Source organism: Euphorbia lathyris, chromosome 4 (genome assembly GCF_963576675.1).
Source record: "Euphorbia lathyris chromosome 4, ddEupLath1.1, whole genome shotgun sequence".
NCBI classification, from domain to species: domain Eukaryota; kingdom Viridiplantae; phylum Streptophyta; class Magnoliopsida; order Malpighiales; family Euphorbiaceae; genus Euphorbia; species Euphorbia lathyris.
The window spans coordinates 50245296-50271783 of record NC_088913.1 but is presented as its reverse complement, the minus strand read 5'-3'; the positions used below and the strand labels follow the sequence as shown (position 1 = coordinate 50271783).

General features: G+C 39.1%; 1 protein-coding gene and 1 non-coding gene across 3 annotated transcripts; both read left to right on the top strand.

Moving 5' to 3' along the window:
* The first annotated feature begins 15234 nt into the window (after positions 1–15234).
* LOC136228318 (small nucleolar RNA R71) lies at positions 15235–15341 on the top strand. Its single transcript, XR_010688646.1, has one exon. It is a non-coding gene; the product is annotated as a small nucleolar RNA R71 (small nucleolar RNA).
* Positions 15342–22056: 6715 nt separating this feature from the next.
* Positions 22057–24210, top strand: LOC136227988 (protein SRG1-like). Of its 2 annotated transcripts, XR_010688359.1 has the most exons (5): positions 22057–22425; positions 22612–22859; positions 22988–23318; positions 23399–23700; positions 24054–24210. XR_010688359.1 is itself a non-coding variant. In XM_066016795.1 (4 exons), the coding sequence occupies exons 1-4, from the start codon at positions 22159–22161 to the stop codon at positions 23636–23638; spliced, it is 1086 nt and encodes a 361-aa protein (XP_065872867.1). In that variant the 5' UTR covers positions 22057–22158; the 3' UTR covers positions 23639–23923. The 2 variants fall into 2 exon arrangements, 1 of the variants encoding a protein (XP_065872867.1); XM_066016795.1 differs by lacking the exon at positions 24054–24210 and having other exon boundaries at positions 23399–23923.
* Positions 24211–26488: the final 2278 nt, after the last annotated feature.

Genomic DNA, 26488 nt, shown 5'->3' with positions numbered 1-26488 from the left:
TGCCACCTCTCAGCGCCTGTCTCGCCGAGACAGGGCTTGTCTCATCGAGACATGCCCTTATCTCGTCGAGACACAGCATGTCTCGACGAGACGAGGCGGACCGATGGTTCCCAAAGGGAACCATCGCGTGGTGTCTCGACGAGACGCCTAGTGTCTCGTCGAGATACTTCTTGTCTCGACGAGACGAGACGCTGGGAAGTAATTTCCCAGCGTCTTCTCACCTCCAAAGCACGAATCTTGGCCTGAACAATGCCAAAAATACCCCTAATAAAGCCTAGACTATAAATAGAACATTACATCTTCTTTGTTAGGGTTCCAAGTTCTCTTTTCACTTTTCCTTGCTCTTTTCTTTCTTCGTATCGGTTTTCACCATTAGATTTGCTTAGATTGTAATTGTTTTGAGTTTCTTTGGGACGGGAAGAGGAGATTCTCTCCAATTTGTAATCAGAATCAGACAGAATCGGGTTTTATATTTCTAACTCCTTGGATTGTCTCTTACTGTTCATTTATTCAAATTAATGGAGATTTTAGTTGATGAATTGTGTTTAAATTATTTGATGAGTTCAATTATGAGCTAATCCCCATCCCGCCTGGGATGGGGATGAGATTGATTGGTTGATAATGTATGATTAGTGATTTAGTGTATGGATTACTCCCAATTGATTAGATTGTGCATGCTTAATGTCCTATATTTATCAGGAATAGGATCGTGGCTAGAGTGAGAATCGATGATCATCAACTAGCCTGAAAGATTTGAACCCAATGCCTAGAATCTGACAATTATAGGATCATAGATGGGTAGTAACCTGACCAAGGACCTACCTAATCCGAATTAGCATGATCTGACCTCGCTAGAGACCATTAGGAGTGCGGTTCAGTGGCTGGGCTACGGCTTGGGCCTCGATCACACAGAACCTAATGTTTTCATGCCCTAGGTTGCTCGCCTAATCAAGCCATCAACCGACTGCATGTGAATAGGCTGCATGTGATTGACCATATCTATGCAGTTAACTAGGTGATTACCGTCAATCGTCCTTCGGATATACATCTGAATCCCAGCACATCATACATTGTTTCCAATTAAGAGCATCCCCATCCTAGGTTGTTTAATCAATATAATCAAATCCTACTTCTTCATTTGCTTTCATCTTTTGTTTTGGGAATTTATCTCTTTTAACAACTACACTCAATATCCAACTTTCCGAATAATTGCATTCTTTTCCTTAGACCGATTAGTTGTGGAAAATAGTCTTTGTGGTTCGATATTGTGCTTAAGCACTATACTACTTGCTGCGATAGGATACACTTGTCCTATTTATTGTTATACACTTTACGAGCATCACTTGTCTTCTTATAAACACAAGCCTCTTTAGAGTTTTGCTCGAAACCAAATTGTTTTATGGTTTCATCAAAATGCTTGTTCCAGCTTCTAGATGCTTGCTTGAGTCCATAAATGGACCTTTGAAGTTTGCAAACCTTAGTTGCATCATTCGACGTGAAACCTTCAGGTTGCATCATGTATACATCCTCAAGCAGGTTTCCATTTAGGAAAGCTGTTTTCACATCCATTTGCCAAATCTCATAGTCAAAATGAGCGGCAATTGCAAGCAATATTCTGATGGATTTGAACATGGCTACTGGAGAGAAAGTCTCGTCATAGTCAACTCCTTGCTTTTGACGATATCCTTTCGCTACTAACCTAGATTTGTAGGTACTAACCTTTCCATCCATGTCCGTCTTCTTCTTGAAGATCCACCTGCACCCAATGGGTTTTATCCCTTCGGGTGGATCAACCAAAGTCCACACTTGGTTAGTATACATGGAGTCCATTTCAGAATTCATGGCTTCAAGCCATGCTTTAGATTCTAGACTAGCAAGAGCTTCTTCGTAGGTTTCGGGTTCATCATCTAACACGGGAACCGATTCGTTATCTCCCACTAGAAACCCATATCTAACTGGGAGTTCACGAACTCTTTGAGACCTACGAGTGGGATATGACACTTGTGTTTCATCTAGTGAAACAGGTTCGGGTTCAACTTCTTCCGTGTTTTCAACATGTGATTCCTTCCTCAAGTTCAATTACGCTTCCATTTTGTGTCTCTTCCAGAAACTCTTTCTCTAGAAACACTGCGTGTTTGGATACTATTACTTTCTGATCATCTGGATGATAAAAGTAATATCCCACAGTTTCCTTTGGGTATCCAATGAAGAAACACTTGTCAGATTTGGGATCTAATTTATATGACACAATACGTTTGATGTATGCTGAACATCCCCATATTCTCATGAAGGAGAAGATGGGTTTTCTACCAACGAACAGTTCGAATGGTGTGGAACTGGCGGATTTGGTTGGAACTCGGTTTAAGGTAAATAGGGCAGTTTCTAAGGCATAGCCCCAGAATGATTTTGGAAGAGACATCTCTGGAACATACAAACAGTTCCTTAATTCTATTACAAGTCCTGATGGTAGATGTAGATCATAATCTCCAATCGCGAGTGCGACAACCCTTGCACCATTTCCAACTCGCAAGTTTATGCTTCCCTTCTTTAATTCCTTAGTCCAATTTAGTTCCTGCATATTCATACAAATATGAGATCCACATTCGGTATCTAATACCTAAGATTCAGACTGTGAAATTGAGTTAATTTCAATATAGAACATACCAGAAGTTGAAGCACCGTTCTTTCCCTTCTTGAGAGAAGCTAGGTACTCCTTGCAATTTCTCCTCCAATGCCCATCTTTACCACAGAAGTGGCATTCCCCTTTGGGCTTCTTGACTTGCTTTCCTTTGGCCTGGGCTGGCTTGCCTCCCTTGTTCTTCTTGGGATATTTCGGATTGGGAAAATTCACCTTCCTCTTCTTTGATCCCTCAATCACAAGAGCAGGTACCACCTTATCTTTCTTCAGGTTGGGCTCAACAGTCTTGAGCATATTTTCAAGCTCTTCAAGAGAGGTATGTAAGTCATTCATCTGGTAGTTCATGGTGAACTGCGAATAACTTTCTGGGAGGGATGTGAGAAGTAAGTCGACACTTTGTTCATGATCCATCGCGAAGCCAATACTAGAAAGTTTAGTGATATAGCCAATCATTTTGACACAATGTATCATGACAGATGTGCCCTCTTGCATCCTGCAACGAAACAACAGTTTTGATATCTCAAAACGTTCACAACGAGTCTGTTTCCCGAACAGCTCTTTTAAGTGCATGACAATAGAATAAGCATCCATCTCCTCATGTTGCCTTTGCAGATCTGGTGTCATCGATGCAAGTATGATGCACCCGACGTGTTCATCATCGGATTTATGCTTCTGATAGGCATCAATCTCTTCAATGGGTGCATCATCGGCCGGAAGAGCGGGTATCAATGTATCCAATACATACCCTATCTTTTCGAACTTCAAAACAATTTTGAGGTTACGAAACCAGTCGGTGAAGTTTGAACCATTCAACTTGTTATCGGTAAGGATATTTCTTAGATCGGTTTTCGACATGATTGTTTTTAGAGTACGATTTGTTAATAACCTGAGAGTGAGAAAAGTGACGGATGTTATTCATTTGTTTAATTCATTTACAATTTAAATACGTTGGACTTTTTTGTTTTTAAATTGCTCCCACTATTTTACCAAATTAATAACCCTCTTATATTAATTCGAAGGATATTCACAAATCCCTTAGTGAGCTAGAATCCTAACTCCTGAAATTTCACATTGAGTTTGCTCAACAAGTTAGTTTCATTCATTAGGTAGATTCATATAATCAATCACATCAAGAATGTGACTTCTAGGTTGTTGGGTTACTAACCACATTAGTAACTGATATGTGTCGTCTATCAATCCCAACCATATTGCCCATTAGGTTAGAACAACATGAGTTTGCTCATCCAATTATTCTAGCCTAATTTAAGCATTACCCCATATTCGTGAAAACGATTTTTCGATAATTCAGGTGTTACCATAAGACCCCGAGCTTGAGTTTGCTCAACAACCCATCAGTACTGCCGGCTGAACTATAATATTGGGGAGGGGCAACCGATTTTAATAACTTGCTTATTTACTTAACTTTTGATTAGTGAGGGATTTTATTTAAGTCTTATAATCTAACCTAGTCTTGATTTGCTTTAGCATATATCGGACATTCATACATTCAACATTGACAATTATGGACATATCTCTAAGTTTATTCCGTCGAGCCAGAAACAGAATAAAGGGTCACCCTAGGGAAATACTAACTATTACATATTTCTCTTTGGGTCCTCTGTCTTCTCTTTGACGCCTTGAATTACAACAATATTCAATTTCTAAGAAACTTCAATTTACTTGAAAGGATTTGGATGAGAAGAGAAATACAATAGAGAGTAAGAGAAGGCATGACACGCAGGTCCTATTTAAAATACCAAAAGACTGAATAACTATTATAGAGGGTCTAATATGTCCATAACGCCAAACATGCAAAGACTCAATTAAATTAAATTTAATTGGTTGATTACATAAACTATTTATGTAATATTTGAGTTAGTCAAATTAACAACTTAAATTAATTTACATCCAATTTTAATCTTGTCAATTTTGTATCATTTATATTTAATCAAATTGTAGCAAGTACATATTAGATTAATATAACATGTACAAAATCAGTATTATGCATACCCTAATTAATTCGTATAATTCATTTAACGCTTTGAATTACTTATATCAAATATTTAGGTAAAACAAACTTTTAAATAAATTGATTTTGATAATCAAAACAAATTATTATATTCTGAAACATATATATATATATATATATATATATATATTTAAAACGGGTCCTTTTTAAAACACTTTTAAAACCGGTACCATCGATCGAGTCGGGCCGATTTAATCGGCCCAGCCCTTTGGACCAGCTGCTGTCGTAGAGCAGCAACGAGCAGCCAGGCGCTGCTGCCTCAGCGGCAGCAGCGTCCGTCGCTGCTGGTTGCTGCCGCAAGGCAGCAACCAGTCGCAATAGCAATCGGGGTTGCCTCCTCGCGGCAGGGACCCCGAACAACTATTCATTTATTTATTTTTTTAAAATTAAATATATATATATATATAATTGTTTTAAAACAGTTTCAAAATAATTTTCAGAATATTAGAAAACAGTTTTATCTTTTAGATTTAATAAAACCAAAACGTTTTAATTATCTAACTATAAAACCTGTAGGTTTTGTTTAAACGATTATCAACCAAAATAATCAGGAACTATGCATAATCAGTTTTAATTAACAAGAAATCAAAACTTATTTATCTTTAGATTAATTAAACTAACCGATTAATTAATTAACCTAACAATAAATTTATTCAATCCGATTGAAAAAATCTTTTATTTACATATATGAAATAACAGATTAACATATGCTCTGATACCAATGTAGGAAAATAGACAAGCGTAGGCGTAGTGGAATAATAAAATTTTATCTATTTCCCTTTTCCAATATCTGTTAATTGTTATTTCATATAAAGAGGGATAGAAAATAATACATTCGGTGAAGAACTATCTACGGTTGCAAACGAAGTGCCCACAACTTCTTATTATCAATCCGTGAGCAATGAACGTTTTTGTTCAACACAAAAAACAAACTAATCAGTAATCAACCTTTAAAGTATAGCAATCGCCATGATTGCCTCTAACAGAAATGGATATGAGATCAAAGAGGGAGTAAGAAATAAAGTAAATTAGCCGAGACGACGACGGAACGATTCCTTCTCTCCTTTTTCTATGTGGGTCGAAATTCCTGGGGTTAGGGAATCTATTTATAGACTTCTCTAAACCCTAATCCCAGTTGTGTTAGGTAATTAAATAATTGGAATCTTATTCGGAATAGGATTCCTAATTAGATAATTAAATAAACACTTTACTATTATCTAAATATTAACTAATTATATCTAGATAATAATTATTAATCAAATTAATAATTAATTAATGTTAGGGATAATTAATTAGAGTTTCAATCACATAAAAACTTCTAATTAATATTATCAGATAATCTTTTAATTTAATTCATAACCATAATCAAATTATAATTAGCAATCAAATTAATTTATCCCCTAATTAATATATAAATTTCGGCCCCCTATATTGTGTCTCACTAATTACATTTTCGTCCTCCGATTCCAAGTCCCATATGCGACCCATTAGGTTCTTTATTGCCACTAGCCGTATATATCCTTTGAAATTATTCATCACGATTAATTCCAATATATATATAACGGAATACCGTCGCGAGTTGTTACTAGCAGAACCTATGATATTCCCCCAGAGCAATTAAGAAGTCAGGTTGATAACTGACGTTAACCTTTCTGCATTAGGTACAGTATAATACGATCCTTCATCAACTATATCATGTCGATCAATTCCTTATAACCATGGAATGTGTCAAGGTTACATATAACGAAGAGTCCGGTTTTACTTCTACAGGTTGAATTCACTCTGAAAAGATAAGTTAGGTGAAATGTTCATTTCTACTCTTAACTCTATCACCTTGCAAGGATTTCAGTCAATTCACCACAAACGGCCATTTGGATATATCTCCCACTTATCGGGAGTGACGAATGCTCAATCTGACATTAACTATTCTGCAATTACTTTGTGTGATACCCAACCCTGCTCTCACACACCCTAGGCTCTCACCTGTTGGATCGTGCTCGCACAGAATCAAAGTATCAGACTCTATAATCCAGAATCACTAATTAACGAATGTTTGAGTCTGAGGATTAGTTATACCTACTAATACCAATGAGATGAACATTTGACACATTAGATAAATCAATCCATTCCGTTATCTCAAGTCGGGTCCCAATCCTAATGAACTCCTTCACCGGATCCATATAACTGTCTACGTATCTAAATATCTAAAGCTTGTGAGATCAGCTTTATGTCTCGACAGAAAACACTGTTACATGCAAGTCTCAACAGTAATATGCCAACCCCTATAACATATTACTTGACTTGGGTTTACTTTAAGTCTATTGGTTCTATTATAAAGTACAGTCTCACTTCATGCTTGTTTGAACACTTTATAACTACTTAAATAAACTTAGGGTTACTTTCTTTATGAAAGATTTGTGCCTTTATATATAGTTACATTTTAATACTATATATCTGATTAAACAAATGATCAAATAAACAATTTATTCATTAATATTAATATCCTAAATTAATTGTCTTTAGGACACTAAACTCCAACAGAAACTTTATGGCACCAGAAATCTCGTGTGAGGTGGCTGCAATCCGGCTACCGAAACTCCACTTTCTTCCACACTTCAACCATTATTCGACGTTGCATGAAAAAATTGAAGGCCTTCATGATGCCGTTGGTGTATGGATTTGGGATAGTGCCACCCTCAAGCATCATATTTTAGACTACTACAATCAACTTTATACTGAAGAAATTCAGAGTCGGCCTGGGCTTGTTACTAATTACTCTTTCCCCTCTATTTGTAATGGGTCAACTCCTTGGATTATCTCGGCTTTCTCTGCTGAGGAAGTTTGAGTTGCACTCTTTGGTATGCAACCGTTCCGAGCTCTAGGCCCTGATAGTTACCAGACGGGCTTCTTTCAAAGGCTTTGGCACACTATAGGTGATGCTCGTAAAATATATAGCGGTTAACAGGACAAGTGTATCCTATCGCAGCAAGTAATACAGTGCTAAGCACAGGATCGAACCACAAGGACTATTTATCCCAACTAGTCGGCCCAAGGTAGGAACACAATTGTTCGGAAGGGTAAATATGTGGTAGAGTGATTAAAGAGGCTAATTTCTAAAATAAAAGATAAAAACGTTTGACAGGGAAGAATTCGAATTAATTGATGACACAATCTAAGATGGGGATTCCCTTAATTGGATCCCATGTATGATTTACTGGGATTTAGTTTCATATCATAATGATAATTGACGGTAACCACCTAATTAACCACGTGGAGATTGTCAGTCTCCTGTAGTCTATTCGCATGCATTTGGTTGACGGCTTGATTAGGCATATAACCTAGGGCATGCAAAGCATTAGGGTCTGTGGTGATTAAGGCTAAAGCCGTAGCCCAGCCACTAGCCCGCACTCCTAGTGGTCTCTAGCGAGGTCAGATTATGCTAATTCGGATTAGGTAATTCCTTGGTCAGGTATCTACCTATCTGCAATCCTAAATTTTTCAGACTCAAGGCATTAGGTTCTGCTATGTCAGGCTAGTTGATCATCATCGAATCTCATTCTAGCAATCATCCTATCTCTGACAAATCTAGACATTAAGCTCACATAATCTAATCAATTGGAAACAATCCAGTAAACTAAATCCCTAATCATATATGGTTACACAATCAATTCATCCCCATCTCAGATTGGATGGGGATTAGTTCATAGTTAAATTAAACAAGCAACTATAACACGCATTATAAGCCTGAATCATCATTAATTCAAATAAGCAAAAAGCAAGAGACAGAGTGAGGAATTAGGAATATAAAACCCGATTTCGCCTGATTCTGATTACAAATCGGGAGAGCCACTATCCTATATCAATCTTCCCCCAAGCTAAGAGCTGTTACAATGGAAGTAAAACAATAAAATTGAATACAGGGAAAGAGAGAGAGAAGAACAAAAAAAAGAAAAAGGAAGAACCCTAACAAAGATGACATCCTTTTCTATTTATAGTGCAGGCTTAGTTAGGGGTAGTTTGGGCAATTTGCAGGTTGAAATTCGCGCCTAAGGAGTGAGGAAACGCTGGGAAATTGCTTACAGCGTTTCGTCTCGTCGAGACAAGAAGTATCTCGATGAGACAAGAGGGTGTCTCGACGAGACACTAGGCGTCTCGTCGAGACACCACGCGATAGTTCCTTTTTGGGAACCATCGGCCCGCCTCGTCTCGTCGAGACGGGCAGTGTCTCGACGAGACGAGGGCCTATCTCGATGAGACATGCACTGTCTCGGCGAGACATGCACTAAATTGGGGCTGAGTCCGGGTTTTTTCCTTTGTTTTGGTCCCTGGACTTCCGAAATATGCTCCGACGGTCCCTAAATTGTCCGGAGGTGCTCCACAAGGCACGGGTCTGGTTCGAAAATGCTCAAACAGTCCCAAAACTCCTAAAAATACAGAAAATGCCATAAATAATGGAAATTACTGATTTTGACTGAAAGATAGCAAAATGATACTGAAATTGAATGGAAATAAAGCAAAAACGAACTAAAACAATCCTAAAACCCCTATATAAATGGGAGCTATCAACCTCCCCACACTTGAATCTTGCTTGTCCGCAAGCAAGAAAGAATCAAAGGCAATGAAAACTCAACAAAAAGCTCCCATACACAGACAAAGATCCACTGCACTTTTATCATCTATACAGTCTCAGACTACTCAAGTTACAATTGAAAACAAAGTGAACCTCAGATAAATCTCCAAAACTGATTAATTAGTTTTATCAACCAACACTTTGCGAAAACGAAAAGGCGAGGACTATGATTGCTAGCTCACAGGTGGTCGCTCTTGCACTCAAGTGTTTGGGTGAAATATGAATTTGGCGAACGCTCTACAGTCTACTGCACAAAATGGTCACGTTGGAATTGCATCATCCATCCAGTCGAAATTACGCATCACAATCAAATAAGATTATAGGTCTTCAAAGGGTTGTAACATAGGCTAAGGTTTGGGGGTAGGAAAAAGGGAATTTAGGCAAAAAGTTAACGACTCAACTAGCTGGAATATTCTTGCAAAAATTGGCACTTTTCCCACTATATGCGAGATAGAAGCTCAAGGTTGATTCATTTCAGTTTGGGAAGTAATTAAAGAATGCCTTTTATCATTTCCTCTGTAATTTATTCGGTTCAAATTTTGAACCCTATATATTTCTTTTCTTTTCTTTGGAGATAGAGGGGACAAAGGGTCAATTTGAATTGGTTACTTCTTCTATTTAGAATTACAACCTTTCAATGGTAGCTAATGGGAATTTGAAGGATGTGTGCCTAAGGATTTTCTAACCTAAATTGAGTCAATTAACTTGGGTGAGAAAGGGTATTTAGGAAGGCTAAGGGCTTGTAACAAGGTTGATCAAAGAAAAGGGGTAAATAAGGCTCAAATGGGCTTATCTAGTGGAATTGGTAAGGGATTTTGGCTTATCAAAGAATAGGCTAAGTTCACAAAGGGCTAAACCTAGGTTGCCTAATCATTTCAAGTTCGATTATAACACAATATTCAACCAGTATTGGATGCAATTCCTATGAGCATAATGACAATAACTGTAATCCCACACCTAAGAGATCAATTGTTCCTAAAAATGAGTCTAAAATATTGACCTTTAGGCTCTAGCTCACAATTTAGGGGTTATTTGCAACAATCCTAGCCTCACCTAATGAAACGTTCCATGTCAATCTTAGTTAAATAACACTCTTTGGAGACTCAAATGTTGTTCACAAGTTTTTGCATGCATCGGTTTCAACTGAGCTTTCAGACTTTCAAAACACAATTTCAACTATAATATCAGGATTGCTAGATGCATCAAAAATCAACTGCCTAAGATTCTTTTTATTTCTAATTACTGAAAGCGAAATATTGAAAGCAAAAGCTAAACATGCCACAAAACACAAATACAAATAGTGGCATAAAACATGCAATTGGTACATGTACAAAATGTCCTATCCTATTGCCTCCTCCCCCACACTAAATCATGCATTTAATTCCTAAAGATGCATATTTATGAAATTGAACAGTAAGTGAAAGAAAAGAGATAGGACAGGAAAAACTCCCTTAGGGAGCCTCTATGTAACGCAGTGTTTCCACTACGCCCAAGTTATCTTCATAAATTTTCAGACGCTGCCCGTTGACCTTGAAAGGGGCATTGTGGCCGTCTGTGATCTCGACTGCTCCGGAGGAGAATAACTGGGTGACCTCAAACGGTCCATACCACCTCGACTTCAGCTTACCAGGGAATAATCGCTGCCTGGAGTTGTACAGTAAAACCTTATCCCCTACCTCAAAGTGGCGTTTGATTATTCTCTTGTCATGCCATCTTTTCGTCCTCTCCTTGTAGATCCGTGAATTCTCATAAGCACTGAGCCTGAACTCTTCCAGGGCATCAAGCTGCAATAACCGTTTCTTACCTGCAACTCGTGTATCAAAGTTTAGAAAACGGGTAGCCCAGTAGGCTTTATGTTCGAGTTCTACAGGGAGATGACATGCCTTACCGTAAACTAGCCTGAATGGGGACATGCCAATTGGTGTTTTGAACGCTGTCCTATATGCCCACAAAGCATCATCTAATTTGAGTGACCAATTATACCTAGAGGAATTTACTATTTTTTCAAGAATGGTTTTGATCTCTCTATTTGACACTTCAACTTGACCACTGGTCTGGGGATGATACGGGGTAGCCACTTTATGAGTGACCCCGTATTTATGCAAGACCTGTTTAAAAGCTTGGTTACAAAAATGAGACCCGCCGTCGCTAATAATGGTGCGGGGGGTGCCAAACCGTGTGAAGATATTCTTTTGCAAGAATCGGATGACAGCCCGTGCATCATTACTAGGCAGGGCTACAGCCTCCACCCATTTAGAAACGTAGTCCACGGCTACAAGGATGTACTCGTTATTGAACGACTTCGGGAAAGGTCCCATAAAGTCTATCCCCCAAACATCAAAGGTTTCACAGACTAAAATTGGTTTCATAGGCATGGCATGTCTTTGTGAAACGTTACCAGTTCGTTGACACTTATCACAGTTTTTAACAAAATTAAAAGCGTCATGGAAGATTGTGGGCCAATAGAACCCACTCTGGAGTACCTTAGCTGCAGTTCTGTCCGCGCCATAGTGGCCACATACCTCTTTAGAATGACAGAATGCAAGGAAGGAAGCTACCTCCTCCTCAGGAATGCACCGACGGATGATGTTGTCGCCACAAACCTTGAATAGGTAGGGATCATCCCAGAGGTACTGCTTTGCGTCGTGCAGGAACTTCCTCCTCTGCTGGTAAGAGAGGTCTGGAGGGATCAGCTTTCCTACAAGGAAATTAGCAAAATTGGCAAACCAAGGGACATGTCTAATTGACAGTAAGTGCTCGTCGGGAAATGACTCCTGGATGTCTACATCGGTGACTGTATCCACCTCCTCTTGTTCCAATCTAGAAAGATGATCAGCAACCACATTTTCAACTCCCTTCTTATCTCGTATCTCCAGATCAAACTCCTGCAGTAATAGAATCCACCTAAGGAGTCTAGGTTTGGCATCCTGTTTTGAAAACAAATACCTCAATGCAGTATGGTCAGTGTAAACAATAACTTTTGAAAGCACCAAATATGAACGAAACTTGTCAAGTGCAAAAATCACAGCTAATAACTCTTTTTCTGTGGTGGTATAATTTAATTAAGTGTCATTCAGAGTTTTACTAGCATATGAAATCGGTCGGCAAATTTTATCCACTTTCTGACCTAAGCATGCACCTACAGCTGTGTCACTAGCATCACACATTAGCTCGAATGGTAAATCCCAGTTGGGACTAACCATTATGGGAGCTTTAATCAATTTGTCTTTTAAAGTGTTAAAAGATTCAAGACATTCAGGTGTGAAAACAAAATTGGCATCCTTCAGCAACAATTGGGTCATAGGCCTGGCAATTTTAGAAAAATCCTTAATAAAGCGCCTATAAAAACCAGCGTGGCCTAAAAAACTCCTAACTGCTTTGACATTGGAAGGGGGAGGTAGTTTTTCAATGACCTCAACTTTAGCAGGGTCTACCTCAATCCATTTTCGTGATACCTTATGCCCTAAAACTATACACTCAGTGACCATAAACTGACACTTTTCCCAGTTTAGGACTAGGTCAGTTTCCTCACATCTTTGCAGCATTAATTCCAAGTTATGCAAACAGCTATCAAAAGTGGTACCAAAAACAGAAAAATCATCCATAAAGACCTCCATGAATTTTTCTATCATATCAGAAAATATAGTTGTCATGCACCTCTGAAACGTAGCAGGTGCATTGCATAACCCGAAGGGCATCCGTCTATATGCAAATGTCCCAAAAGGGCAAGTGAAAGTGGTCTTTTCCTGATCGTCAGGATCCACTGATATTTGCATGTAGCCCGAATACCCATCCACAGAAGAAAAACTTACCTGTCATGCGTTCAAGCATTTGATCAATGAACGGAAGAGGGAAATGATCCTTCCTGGTGGCGTCGTTCAATTTCCTATAGTCCACGCATATTCGCCACCCGGTGGTTTTCCACACCGGGATTAGTTCATTTTTCTCATTCAATGTCACTGTTGTGCCCCCCTTCTTCGGCACCATATGCACGGGACTCACCCACTGGCTGTCAGAGATTGGATAGATCATCCCTGCATCAAGCAACTTAATTACCTCAGCCTTCACTACTTCCTTCATTTTTGGGTTGAGTCTTCTCTGTGGTTGAGCAGTCGGCTTCACCTTATCCTCCATATAGAGCCGGTGTTCACAAAGAGACGGGCTGATTCCATTGATGTCCGACATTTGCCATCCAAACGCTCCCTTGTGCTTCCTCAGCACCTCCACCAAGCGATCTTCCTCAGGACCTGTAAGTTCAGCCGAAATAATCATAGGTAAGTGTAAAGGAGGTGCCAAGAACACGTATTTTAAATGGGCAGGTAAGGGTTTGAGGTCGAGGGTCGGCGGTTCTTCAATCGAGGTCTTAGGCCTTGTCTTTGTTTCTCTGTCCAGGAGTTCGTCGTGCTGGGCCCAATGACAACCCTCTTTACCTTCTACCTCGGTCTCCAAATCTAATGGCTCATCATCTAGTTCAATACTCAGGTTCCGTTCTTCAGTTTCCTGGAAAACATTCTCAACCAAAGAGTCAGTTACGCTCAGAAAATTACAACATTCATCATCAACAGGAAATTTCATAGATTTTAGAATGTTGAATTCCACTTCCTCGTTTTGAAGCCTGAGAATCAGTTTGCCTCCCTCAACATCAATCAGTGTTCGTCCAGTGGCGAGAAAAGGCCTCCCTAACAAGATCGGGACTTGATCATCTTCTTCAATGTCCATGATCACGAAGTCAGCTGGGAAGATGAACTGATCTACCTTGACCAAAAGGTCTTCTACCACTCCAACTGGACGCCTTATAGACCTGTCAGCCAACTGAATTGTGACTGACGTGGGCTTTGGGTCTCCCATTCCTAATTTCCTGTAAACAGACAACAGCATAAGATTTATGCTTGCACCAAGATCACATAAAGCACGTTTAAAATGAACCTTGCCTATTGTACAGGGAATGCTAAAACTACCAGGATCTTTAGATTTTTTAGGTAACAGATTTGTTAGCATGGCAGAACATTCCTGGCTTAGCATTACAGTCTCATGATCTCCTAGTTTTCTCTTTTTAGAGATCAGCTCTTTTAAAAATTTTCCATACACAGGCATATTCTCAAGAAGTTCAAGAAACGGGAGGTTAATCTCGATTTTCTTAAACACATTTAACATTTTGGAATAATCCTTGTCTAACTTAGCTCTCCTAGAAGTAGGATAAGGCAAGGTAACCTGTGTTGGTGGTACATCAGTTTCAGTAATCGGAGTTGGATCAGAAACACTTACCTATGGAGCAGACGGGGTAGAGATATTACCAGGAATGGGGCTGCCTTGTCTTGCTGAGGCACAAAGGCTGGTGCGCTTACCTGTGTTCCGCTCCTAAGCGTGATTGCTCGTGCTTCCTCTTCTACCAATTTACTGACCTATGTTTGAAGCCTTTGGCAGAAAGCTTCATTGTGTGCCAATCTTCCTTCTATGGCACTCAGGCTCTCTCTCAGGACATCTATACTTCTTTCCCATTCAGTCTCAGAACCTGATCCTCGATGTCTGTCCTGCTGCCAATGCGTGCCATTTGACCCATATTGTTTTAGATAATGGATCTGTTCAAGTACAATCGGGCACTCCATATTCTTGTGCCCTCCGCTGCACACCTCACAGCTTGCTACTGGTTCCGATGATTTCAGGTGAGTTTCCAGTAGATCTACTTTTTCTGTAAGCGCTGCTATCTGATGATTTGATTCCGAAAATATTCCAGGGAACTCTTTGGCTGTTGTGCCTCTTCTTAGAGCCGGTTTCTCAACTTGCCAACATGCGCTTCGTTCAGCTAATTCTTTCATCAGATTGTATGCTTGAACTGCAGTCTTGTTGAATAGATTTCCTCCCGCTGCTGCATCCAGAAAGGCACGGCTGACAGGAGATATTCTTGAGTAGAACATGTCAACAAGCTGGTACCGCTGGTAACCATGGTGGGGGCACCGTCTTAACAACTTCTGGAACCTCTCCCAGGCTAGATGCAAGTTCTCACTGTCGGACTGCCTAAATGAGGTGATGTCGCTTCTGAATTGTGCAGTCTTTGACGGAGGGAAGTACTTTGCTAGAAACGCTGATACTGTAGTGTCCTAGTCAGTGAGAGACCCTGGCTCAATGGATTGTAGCCATTCTGCAGCTTCTTCTTTCAAAGAAAATCTAAACAGCTTCTGGAAGATCTGTTCAGATGCGACGTCTTCACACTTGAAAGTGCTGCAGTATTCCATGAATTTGTCGAGATGTGAGTTAGGATCTTCATAGTAATCCCCACCGAACTGTCCCGAGTTCTGGATCATCTGAATTATTGTTGGTCTGATTTCAAATGACATTGCTGTTATTATCGGATCGAGAATGCCAGAGGTGCTTATAGGTCGCTTTGCCCTCAACAGCTCCATGACTGACGGATCTTCGGCCATTGTGTCACCCTTTTACGTCCTGCAAGAACAATATCAGCTTAAGAATCAAAATACAATGATTAGTAATTCCCAGAACCTCGGTTCTTGGAATTCCAAACAATTATATAAACCTATCACCAAAAGTAAACTAGTTATAAACAAAAATAGTCCCCGGCAACGGCGCCAAAAACTTGATGCTCGTAAAATATATAGCGGTTAACAGGACAAGTGTATCCTATCGCAGCAAGTAATACAGTGCTAAGCACAGGATCGAACCACAAGGACTATTTATCCCAACTAGTCGGCCCAAAGTAGGAACACAATTGTTCGGAAGGGTAAATATGTGGTAGAGTGATTAAAGAGGCTAATTTCTAAAATAAAAGATAAAAACGTTTGACAGGGAAGAATTCGAATTAATTGATGACACAATCTAAGATGGGGATTCCCTTAATTGGATCCCATGTATGATTTACTGGGATTTAGTTTCATATCATAATGATAATTGACGGTAACCACCTAATTAACCACGTGGAGATTGTCAGCCTCCTGTAGTCTATTCGCATGCATTTGGTTGACGGCTTGATTAGGCATATAACCTAGGGCATGCAAAGCATTAGGGTCTGTGGTGATTAAGGCTAAAGCCGTAGCCCAGCCACTAGCCCGCACTCCTAGTGGTCTCTAGCGAGGTCAGATTATGCTAATTCGGATTAGGTAATTCCTTGGTCAGGTATCTACCTATCTGCAATCCTAAATTTGTCAGACTCAAGGCATTAGGTTCTGCTATGTCAGGCTAGTTGATCATCATCGAATCTCATTCTAGCAATCATCCTATCTCTGAAAAATCTAGACATTAAGCTCACATAATCTAATCAATTGGAAACAATCCAGTAAACTAAATCCCTAATCATACATGGTTACGCAATCAATTCATCCCCATCCCAGATTGGATGGGGATTAGTTCATAGTTAAATTAAACAAGCAACTATAACACGCATTATAAGCCTGAATCATCATTAATTCAAATAAGCAAAAAGCAAGAGACAGAGTGAGGAATTAGGAATATAAAACCCGATTTCGCCTGATTCTGATTACAAATCGGGAGAGCCACTATCCTATATCAATCTTCCCCCAAGCTAAGAGCTGTTACAATGGAAGTAAAACAATAAAATTGAATACAGGGAAAGAGAGAGAGAAGAACAAAAAAAAGAAAAAGGAAGAACCCTAACAAAGATGACATCCTTTTCTATTTATAGTGCAGGCTTAGTTAGGGGTAGTTTGGGCAATTTGCAGGTTGAAATTCGCGCCTAAGGAGTGAGGAAACGCTGGGAAATTGCTTCCAGCGTTTCGTCTCGTCGAGACAAGAAGTATCTCGACGAGACAAGAGGGTGTCTCGACGAGACACTAGGCGTCTCGTCGAGACACCACGCGATAGTTCCTTTTTGGGAACCATCGGCCTGCCTTGTCTCGTCGAGACGGGCAGTGTCTCGACGAGACGAGGGCCTATCTCGACGAGAAATGCACTGTCTCGGCGAGACAGGCACTAAATTGGGGCTGAGTCCGGGTTTTTTCCTTTGTTTTGGTCCCTGGACTTCCGAAATATGCTCCGACGGTCCCTGAATTGTCCGGAGGTGCTCCACAAGGCACGGGTCTGGTTCGAAAATGCTCAAACAGTCCCAAAACACCTGAAAATACAGAAAATGCCATAAATAATGGAAATTACCGATTTTGACTGAAAGATAGCAAAATGATACTGAAATTGAATGGAAATAAAGCAAAAACGAACTAAAACAATCCTAAAAACCCTATATAAATGGGAGCTATCAATAGGCCAGCAGAGCACAACAACCATCCTCCAAGCTCTCTCATCTGGAGTAATCCCCAAGGTTTAGAATGATACCTACCTCACTATAAAGTGGCCCACCCTGAGGCAATCACTCAATTCCGCCCCATCAGCCTGTGTAATGTGCTTTATAAAGTGGTAACCGAATGCATCATTAACCGCCTTAAGCCTCTTTTACGCTCTATTGTAAGTCCTACTCAAAGTAGCTTTGTTTCGGGCAGACAAATCACGGATAATATCATCTTGTTGCAAGAAACGGTTCATTCCTTCAAACAAAAACATGGTAGAAAATGACTCATGGTTATGAAGTTGGATCTTGAAAAAGTTTATGACAGAATCTCTTGGGCCTTTTTATGGGATACTCTTGTCAAAGTTGGTTTAGATGCTCATATGGTTAACCTTATAATGGAGTGTGTGTCGGGAGCAAGGATGCAAGTTCTATGGAATGGGGAGCAATTGGAAAAGTTTCAGCCTTCCCGGGGTCTTCGACAAGGCGACCCCCTATCCTTTGCTTAGAAAGATTGAATCACATGATTATGGACTCTATCTAAAGGGGTCACTGGAAACCAATTCAACTCTCTCGAGGAGACCCTATTCTCTCACACCTCTTCTTTACTGATGACATCATCTTGATAGCGGAAGCTTCAATTGAACAAGCATTCTGGATCAGAGGGGTTATTAATGAATTTTCTGATTGCTCAGGTCAGAAGGTTAGCCTAGCAAAGTCCCGTATCTTCTTCTCTTCAAACGTTCCTCCATCCCTTAGTCAGGGTGTCTGCCAGACTATGGGCATCGCAAGGACTACTAACCTTGAGAAATATTTGGGGATGCCAGTTATCCATAATAGAATCTCGAAGGAAACCTTTGGTTATGTTGTTGATAGAGTTCATGAGCGCCTTGCAAGTTGGAAAGCGAATTTCCTAAATTTTGCAGGAAGACTGACATTGCTTAAGTCTGTGATGTCCGCAATCCCAAATTTTGCAATGCAAACGGTGCTCCTTCCTAGGGGAATCTATAGTCGCTTGGACAGATGCAACAGAAGCTTCCTTTGGGGATCCAATGAGCTTCAAAGAAGATCCACGTTTGGTGTGGAGGTGAACCCCTTGCGCCTACTTGCCTTATCCCGCTACCTCATACGGACTCAAAATTGACAGGTCAGAACTATTGGATCGCTGATAAGAACTGATGGAACTGGGAAGTCCTTGAGAAACTCCTCCCCCTGCCTGCTCTGTTAAGAATTGCGCCATTGGCTGTTTGTCTGGATGGCACAACTTCTGATCATTGGTTCTGGCCTATGATGGCTTCTGGGATGTATTCGGTTAGTACCGGCTATGCAGAATTAACCCGATCTCTAAATATAACCAGCAACCCGAAGTGGAAGCTCATATGGGAGTTATCGATCCCAGAGAAAATAAAAATTTTCCTTTGGATGCTCTGTCATGGTAGAATCCTTTGCAATTCTAATCGCGTCCGCTGACATCTGATGGATTGCTCTGCTTGCGCCCGGTGTTCTAACCCGGAGACCGAGTGATAGGGACATTTTGTCCCTATCTTTTAGCGTGATTTACGGTATAATTTTGAGCTTAATAAGTAGGTTTAATTACAAAAATAGTATGTTTTCGAATAACTTACAAAATAAAAATAAATTTTATGTTTTTAGTTAATTTCCTTAGTTTTTGATTAATTTCAGAAAAATAAACGTCAAGCTAATTCGGTTCTCGAATATCGTATTTTGAAGGTACTATATCATCTATGTCTTGCAGAGGTTGACCGACTTCCTGCTGACCAAGAACTATGTCAGAGGCAAAACTGACACCTTTCCACATGATTTTTGATTTGACAAAATCATTTAAGTTAATCCATGATTAAGGGACAATTAAATTTAAGTGCTTTGATTTAATTGTACTAATATGCTTGTTCAATGTTGAGTATAAATATAAATACAAATAGAAATAAAAAGTAAGACAGGACAAAGTCAGCACAAGATCACATCACATGCTGAGTAGAGTGGAACTCAGCATGATAGAAGATAAGTCATCTTCAGAACAGAAGCTTAAAGATCAAAAAGCTGAGTGGAGCGAAACTCAGTATCAAGAATAGAAGAGTCTTCGTCAAAACTATGTCTTGCAGAACGAAGCTGACCATGGAAGCTGAGTAAAAGAGAACTCAGTATCTGAATTGGCAACAATCAAAGACAACGAACATCAAAGTCAAGCTGTGTGATCTTCAGGACATCATGAATGATCCGTTAGCTAAAAGACAAGTCCGACAACTGTCTGCACCAATAATAGAAATCTTGGAATTACGCAAAAGCCAATTTCGAGATGCATGGGTCAACTGTTCCGTTGTTAAAAGACAAACTGGCACAAAAAGATGAAATCTGCAAGAAGAAGACAAGCCTGACGACTGTAGAATTCAGACGACAGGATTGGCCTGCATGTCTGAAGCTGACCAGAACATTGTCCCCAAAAGAGCTGTTTTGGATTCAACGGGCAAATCAAATTCAAATGATTTGATCCTCGGATTGCAACTATAAAGGGACAAGTATACCTCTTGGATCATTGCCAAATTACAGAAAATACAAGAGAGAAAAATACAAGTAAAAAGCACATCAAAACAAAAAGAGATCTTACACCAACTTTCTATTCTTGTGTAAAAGCTAGAGTGATTTTTGTAATCATCTAAAGTGTTCTTTGTCTGAAAAAGAACAAGTCTATATCAATTGTATTATTGAGAGTGTTGTGCTGAGTGTTTGGTTGTAAATACTCAGTGGTAGAGAAACCTAAGTGTTCGGTTATAGCACTTAGTAGGAGTTGAGTAGAAGAATAGAGGAAGGTACTCTTGCCTATTCAACTGCCTTGTAAACGGTTTGTGCTCTACCTTTAAAGAGCTTAGTATTGGATTTCAAAAGCCCGGAGGGACTCTGGGGACTGGACGTAGGCGGAGAGGCCGAACCAGGATAAGTCGTGCTGAGTAATCTCTAACCCTCTCAATATATATATATATATATATCTGTATATGTTGCTTGTTATATTTACTCAGCATACAAATTGCCTAAATTGATATTGAGTAAATAAGAGTGCTGAGTTGGAAGCTGACCACAAAAGTGTCAATTCCCAACTCATATGTAAAATAGTTCTAGTCAATATCTGACTAAAGTTATCTTACGTTACAATCGGCCGTGCTGACCAAAGCTGAGTTGACAAACTTAAGAAAATACATTAAGTCAGCTTAATTAACATTCGAAAAAGTTATATTAGTTCCTAACCCCCCATTGGAACTAATCACACGGGACCAACACATACGTTTAACTTTATTGATATGAAATAACGATTAACAGACCATTGGGTTAAAGGAAATATTTTTTTATATATTCTGTTACGCCTGCGTTTGTCTATTTTCTAACAATTCTTTGGTTTTGATCCGACGGTCCTTCTCATTTCATTATAAGTTATCCAGATTGTAGGAATGGCATCCATCCATGTGTTAGGGTAGGGATAGTCTTCAGGAATATACTAAAGAATATTTACTAGGGTATCAAGTTTTATCTTTAACTCTACTGTATAAACCATATCTTGTTTGATGCAACAATTTGTTAGAGGACAAGTCACTCTAATAAACATGGGTCAAATTTTATCTGTTTAAACCATGTATTTATATTTTCATGCATTCAGCCTCTGCCCTTTTACCTTTTTCATACATTTGGACCTTTATTTTATATATATGAATGCGACCTTAATGAACTAAGGAACACACTCTAGACCTATTTAAGTAAGGACCAAATGAAAATAAATAGGAAAATTCCATTGTTCTTTCATTTCATGACTATATAAAAATTCTTTCTTGGGTTAAAGCACTGTTCACTCCACTGCAGAGTAACTATTCACTCTCCATTGCGTCGAATAAACCAGAAGAAGATAGGGTTTTACATTCGTTTTTTTGTCAATCCATGAGAAGAAGAAGCGCTGCGATAGAGAGAGAGGAGTCGAAGGGTTCTTTTAGTTCTCCTAGGAAGTCGAAAGAACGAGAGAGAGAGTCGAAAGAAAGAGAGAGAGAGTCATTCTAATTTCTGCTACTTATATGAACTGCCATGTAGACATATTTTTAATTATTTAAATTTTTAAAAAAGGGACGTGACATGATAACTTATTAACAAGTACAAGGAGATTTTAGTGGATTTATTTGATACATGGGCATATGTGTTTTTCCGAGAAAACACGAGGGCAAATATGTGTATTAACCCTTTTTACTTTGCCACGTAGGATTCATTTTAATTTGTTGGCAGTTGACGTGGCATGACGTGGTGTTCCACGTGGAACGGCGTTTGTGCCAAATCATCATTCCGTTAGTGTGGGATATATCTGTAGGATTGTGACAAGTACAAGGAGATTTTAGTGGGTTTATTTGATACAGGGGCATATGTGTTTTTCCGAGAAAAACACGAGGACAAATATGTGTATTAACCCTTCTTTCTTTTAAGTGCATCAGATTTGGAGAGTTTAGGGTTCCCGAGTTGTATCTAGAGCTATTAATTGGAGTATTTATTTATATTTCGGTTCCTGAATTGGAGTTTGTAAGGTAAAGAAACATGATCTAAACGTTGAATATAGAATTGGGAAGATGAAGATGGGTGGTTTGCAAGAAAACCTTCATTCTTCTCTTCTAGTTCCAAGCGTTCAACTACTTGCAGCCCAACAGCTTGAGTCTGTGCCATCCAGATATGTAAGAGATCAAACCATAATTTCTCCCTTCCAATTTGATTTTGACAATAACTCTCCTCCTGAACCTGTGCCCTTGATCGATATGTCGAAGCTGCTCAACCCTCATTCCCAACCTTTAGAGCTTCAAAACCTTCATTCTGCTTGCAGACAATGGGGTCTTTTTCAGGTAAACTTTCAAACAATGCTTACTCAACGCTCATTAATTTTATTTCTAAATAAGGTTTCTTTAGGTTAGGGTGTAAACCAGTCAAATGCTCTTGTCTCAGATCGACTTCTGTTTAACCACGATATAAATCATGTGCTCCAAACCCATATTCTCCTAATGAACCCAAATAATAGTTTTAAATTGCAGTTAATAAATCATGGAGTTTCAGACGAATCATTGAGAAACATGAAGAAGCAAGTTGATGAATTCTTTAAACTTCCCTTTGAAGAGAAGAAACTCTGGGCTCAGAAACCAGGAAGTCTCCAAGGCTATGGCCAAGCTTTTGTAACCTCTGAAGAACAGAAGCTTGATTGGAATGATATGATCTTCCTCAAAGCTCTTCCCATTCAAAACAGAAAATTAGAATTCTGGCCAGATAACCCTCCAAAATTTAGGTACTAATTGCATTTTGAAACACATTTCATTGAGTTTTTTTTGTCAATCTGTTCTTGTTTTCTCTGCTCTAAGGAATATTTTCCTTGTATTGATATCTTTTGGGTAACAAATTAAATTTGTGAACCAGGGAAACATTGCAGAATTATTCTGAAGATATCAGGCAGCTTGTAGTTTCAATAACAAAATCTATGGCAGCTGCTCTTGAGCTTAATGATGAGTATAAAGAATTCTATGAGTGTTATCAAGAAGGAACATTTGATGTCAGGTTGAATTGCTATCCACCATGTCCTGAACCAGAGAGAGTAATCGGAATGGTTCCCCATGCTGACATGTCTGGAATCACTCTACTACTTGATGGAGGGGATGTGCCAGGATTGCAGGTTCTAAAAGATGGCAACTGGGTTTTTGTGGAACCCATCGACGGTGCCATTGTTGTAAACATTGGGCAGATTATAGAGGTATTTTGTCATATTTGGATGTGGACCTAGTCTATAGTGTTGTAGATAAATTTAAATTTTTTTCCCCTGAAACAATGCAGATAATGAGCAATGGGATATATAAAGCACCAGATCATAGGGCAGTTGTAAACAAATCTCGAGAAAGGCTTTCAGTTGTTACCTTCTGCTATCCAAACCCATATGTCAATATTGGTCCTTCTAAAGGGCTCTTACAATCAGGAAATCGACCCTTGTATAAGACTGTCACACTTGAAGAATACTTTCAAAGCTTTTATAATCGGAAGCTTGAAGTTTCATTCATTGATAGCCTGAAAATCTAAAGTCGAACTGCTGCGGAATACCTGAGGATACATTTGTGTTGAACATAAGACGTATATGGAAGGTATCTGTTCTATTTTGATCTTTTGTAATTCTAAATAATCTATGTATGGATGGGCTTACCTTGAAGTTTATTTTATCCATGCTAATGATTCTTGTATGGAATGGTTGTTCATTCTTTAATATTGCTTGATGTTATATAATGCTAATTAAGATGCTAATGATGTTATATATTGTTCTGTTCTTATTATAATTCACTTCAATAATCAATTGTGTCAAAAGGGGAACAATTAATGGAACTTCCATTTATTTGGCAAGAAAGATGAAGACATGAAATGAAGTCTAAAATTTTCATGTGATTATTTGTTTGACTATTAGTAGTATTAATGATCTGTGTGAAAAATGATGATATTTCAGATTCAGATATGCAGACATGAACAAAATGGTTAACATGCATTGTGAAGTTATTAAGAATTCTCATGTGCTTTTCGGGTGTTGTTGGACTTGAGCTGCCTTCCTTGTTCTTCGATCTGTGACTGTAACTTTCTTTTTATCTGAAACCGTTAAGATTTTACACTGAAGCATTTACTTTTTCCATGAAAAGAAGAAGAAATGGAAAACAATGCCTCCAATTGTTCATGTAGCTGCAGTTTTAATGTTTCAGCAAATGTTTTGTATGCCTCTGCCTGCAGATTAAGAAGGTGAATCATGCTGCACATGTTTCAAATTTGTTTTTTATTATTGGAAAAATGATAAGTTGATGTCAGATCCGTAATGGCTGGTTTTCCTGGAAATCAAAGGCATACTGAAAATTAAAGATGAAGAAACACTAGACAATTTGGTATATCCAGCCTGACAAATGTATATAAGTTGATTATTAATTATATGCTTCTAAATTTTTTCATTAAAGGAAGATTTGACCTAAACAAACCCATTTGATTTGAGACGAAATGGAATCAAGACTTCACAACTAAAGCTATATATTTGGTCCATGCACTTATCTAAATTTCTTTAATAAAGCCTTGACTAGTTAGCTCCTATACTTGTATTAGATAATTTAGCTCCTACCTAGCTGTTCTGCCAGACATTTTCCCACACTTCATTAATTGGCATGCTATTATTCATATTCAAATGAGCTTGATGGTGAAGTAACTTTTAAAAAGATAATCAACTTCATTTTGTTTCAATAAAGCTATTAGCGGATATAAATATAATCTTATAATTGATAGTCAAGTCATTTTGTTTCAATAAAGCTGTTAACCAATGTAAATACAATCTTATAATTGATCGTCAAATTATTCTCTTATGTTCTAGATTAGATTCTCCTAATTTATTGCCTAAATAGTCAATATTTTAGATTAGACTCTCCTAATTCATAGCCTAAACTGTAGCCCTTGATATGGTTTGTACCTCTTATATATTCCTGTAAAATCAATAATACAGTCACGCATAATTACTTTCATGATATCAGGGCCATCTCATTTTTCTCATTTCTAAACAACGCCATAAACTTTAGCAAATCCTAGTATGCCTCCTTCACTTTTTTCTCTTCTCGTTGCCTTCTCCATTTACCATGGCCCACAAGTCCAAATTTCACCCTGCCCTTGCTGTTACCAACATTAAAAACTCCATACCTATTAGACTTGAAAAGGACCATGTCCAATACGTCTTTTTGACTGAACTGTTCAAGATTAACTGTCGTGTTTACGACGTGATTGATCGCATCATTCTTCCGGCGCCACAATCTAACCTAGCAGCCGGCCGATAAAACAAATGAGTCGTCCTCCGACTCTAATAATGCTCTCTGGTCTCGCTTGGACGTTGTCGTCTTCCAATGGCTTTATGACACTATCTTTACCGACCTTCTCACCACCATCATTGAACCAAATACTACAGCCCAGAAAACGTGCGCACGATTCGAAGATATTTTCCAAGATAACAAACATACCCATGCTCTCTACCTCGAAAATTAGTTTAACCGAGTCAAGTTGGTTGATTTTCCCAACAGCTCCACATATTGCCAGGAACTAAAGATGTTATCCAATCAACTTGCGAATGTTGACATCTCCGTCTCCGATCAAAGGTTGGTGTTACAATTAATTGCCGGTCTCAATGAAAATTATGATGGCGTTGCCACTATTCTTCAGCAAAGTAATCCTTTACCACCATTTTATGAGGCACGGTCGAAATTAATTCTTAAGGAGACTCGCAAAGCAAAATAGGCTGCCATTGTCGAAACTTCTGTCGGCATCGCTCTCTACACATTTGTTGACCCTAACGATGACTCCAATGCCCCTTTCTCCGATGTTCACTCTACTGCTCGATGAGAGTTGGGGCAGCGGCAAGGAGGATCGGGCCCGATGTCTATGTCGACTGGGAGAAAATATCGGCGTGTGGTGAATGGAACATATGAATGTCCACTGGTTGTGGGCTTGGACTCAGTGTAAGAAACACTATAGGGGGGATAAGGTCTCTGGCGTCTGATCTCCGTCAACCCCTGGTAGGGCTGTAAACGAGCCGAGCCGAGCCGAGCCGAGCTTTGGCCTGTTCAAGCTCTGCTCGCTATAAAATTAACGAGCTCGAGCCCGTGCCGAGCTTACTATAAAATTAACGAGCCAAGCCCGAGCCGAGCTTTGGCTTGCTCAACGTGCTTGAGCCGAGATTCGAGCTTGTTTCGAGCCCAAAATCCTCTTTGGACTTTGTTCATTAAGAAAATTGTCTAACCATAAATTGTTTGTGAGTAAATTGTTAATTATATTTGTGAAGTTTGCTCGCAAATAACTCTTTAATTGTGTACATAAACAAGCTAACAAGCAAAGTTCATGAATAAATAAATAAGATGCTTACAAATA

Excerpts from the sequence above, each read along its gene's own strand:
- LOC136227988 (XM_066016795.1), top strand. The coding sequence starts at position 22,159 with ATGAAGATGGGTGGTTTGCAAGAAAACCTTCATTCTTCTCTTCTAGTT. Across the intron at positions 22,426-22,611 it reads GACAATGGGGTCTTTTTCAG|TTAATAAATCATGGAGTTTC; the intron begins GTAAACTTTCAA and ends TTTAAATTGCAG. Across the intron at positions 23,319-23,398 it reads ACATTGGGCAGATTATAGAG|ATAATGAGCAATGGGATATA; the intron begins GTATTTTGTCAT and ends GAAACAATGCAG.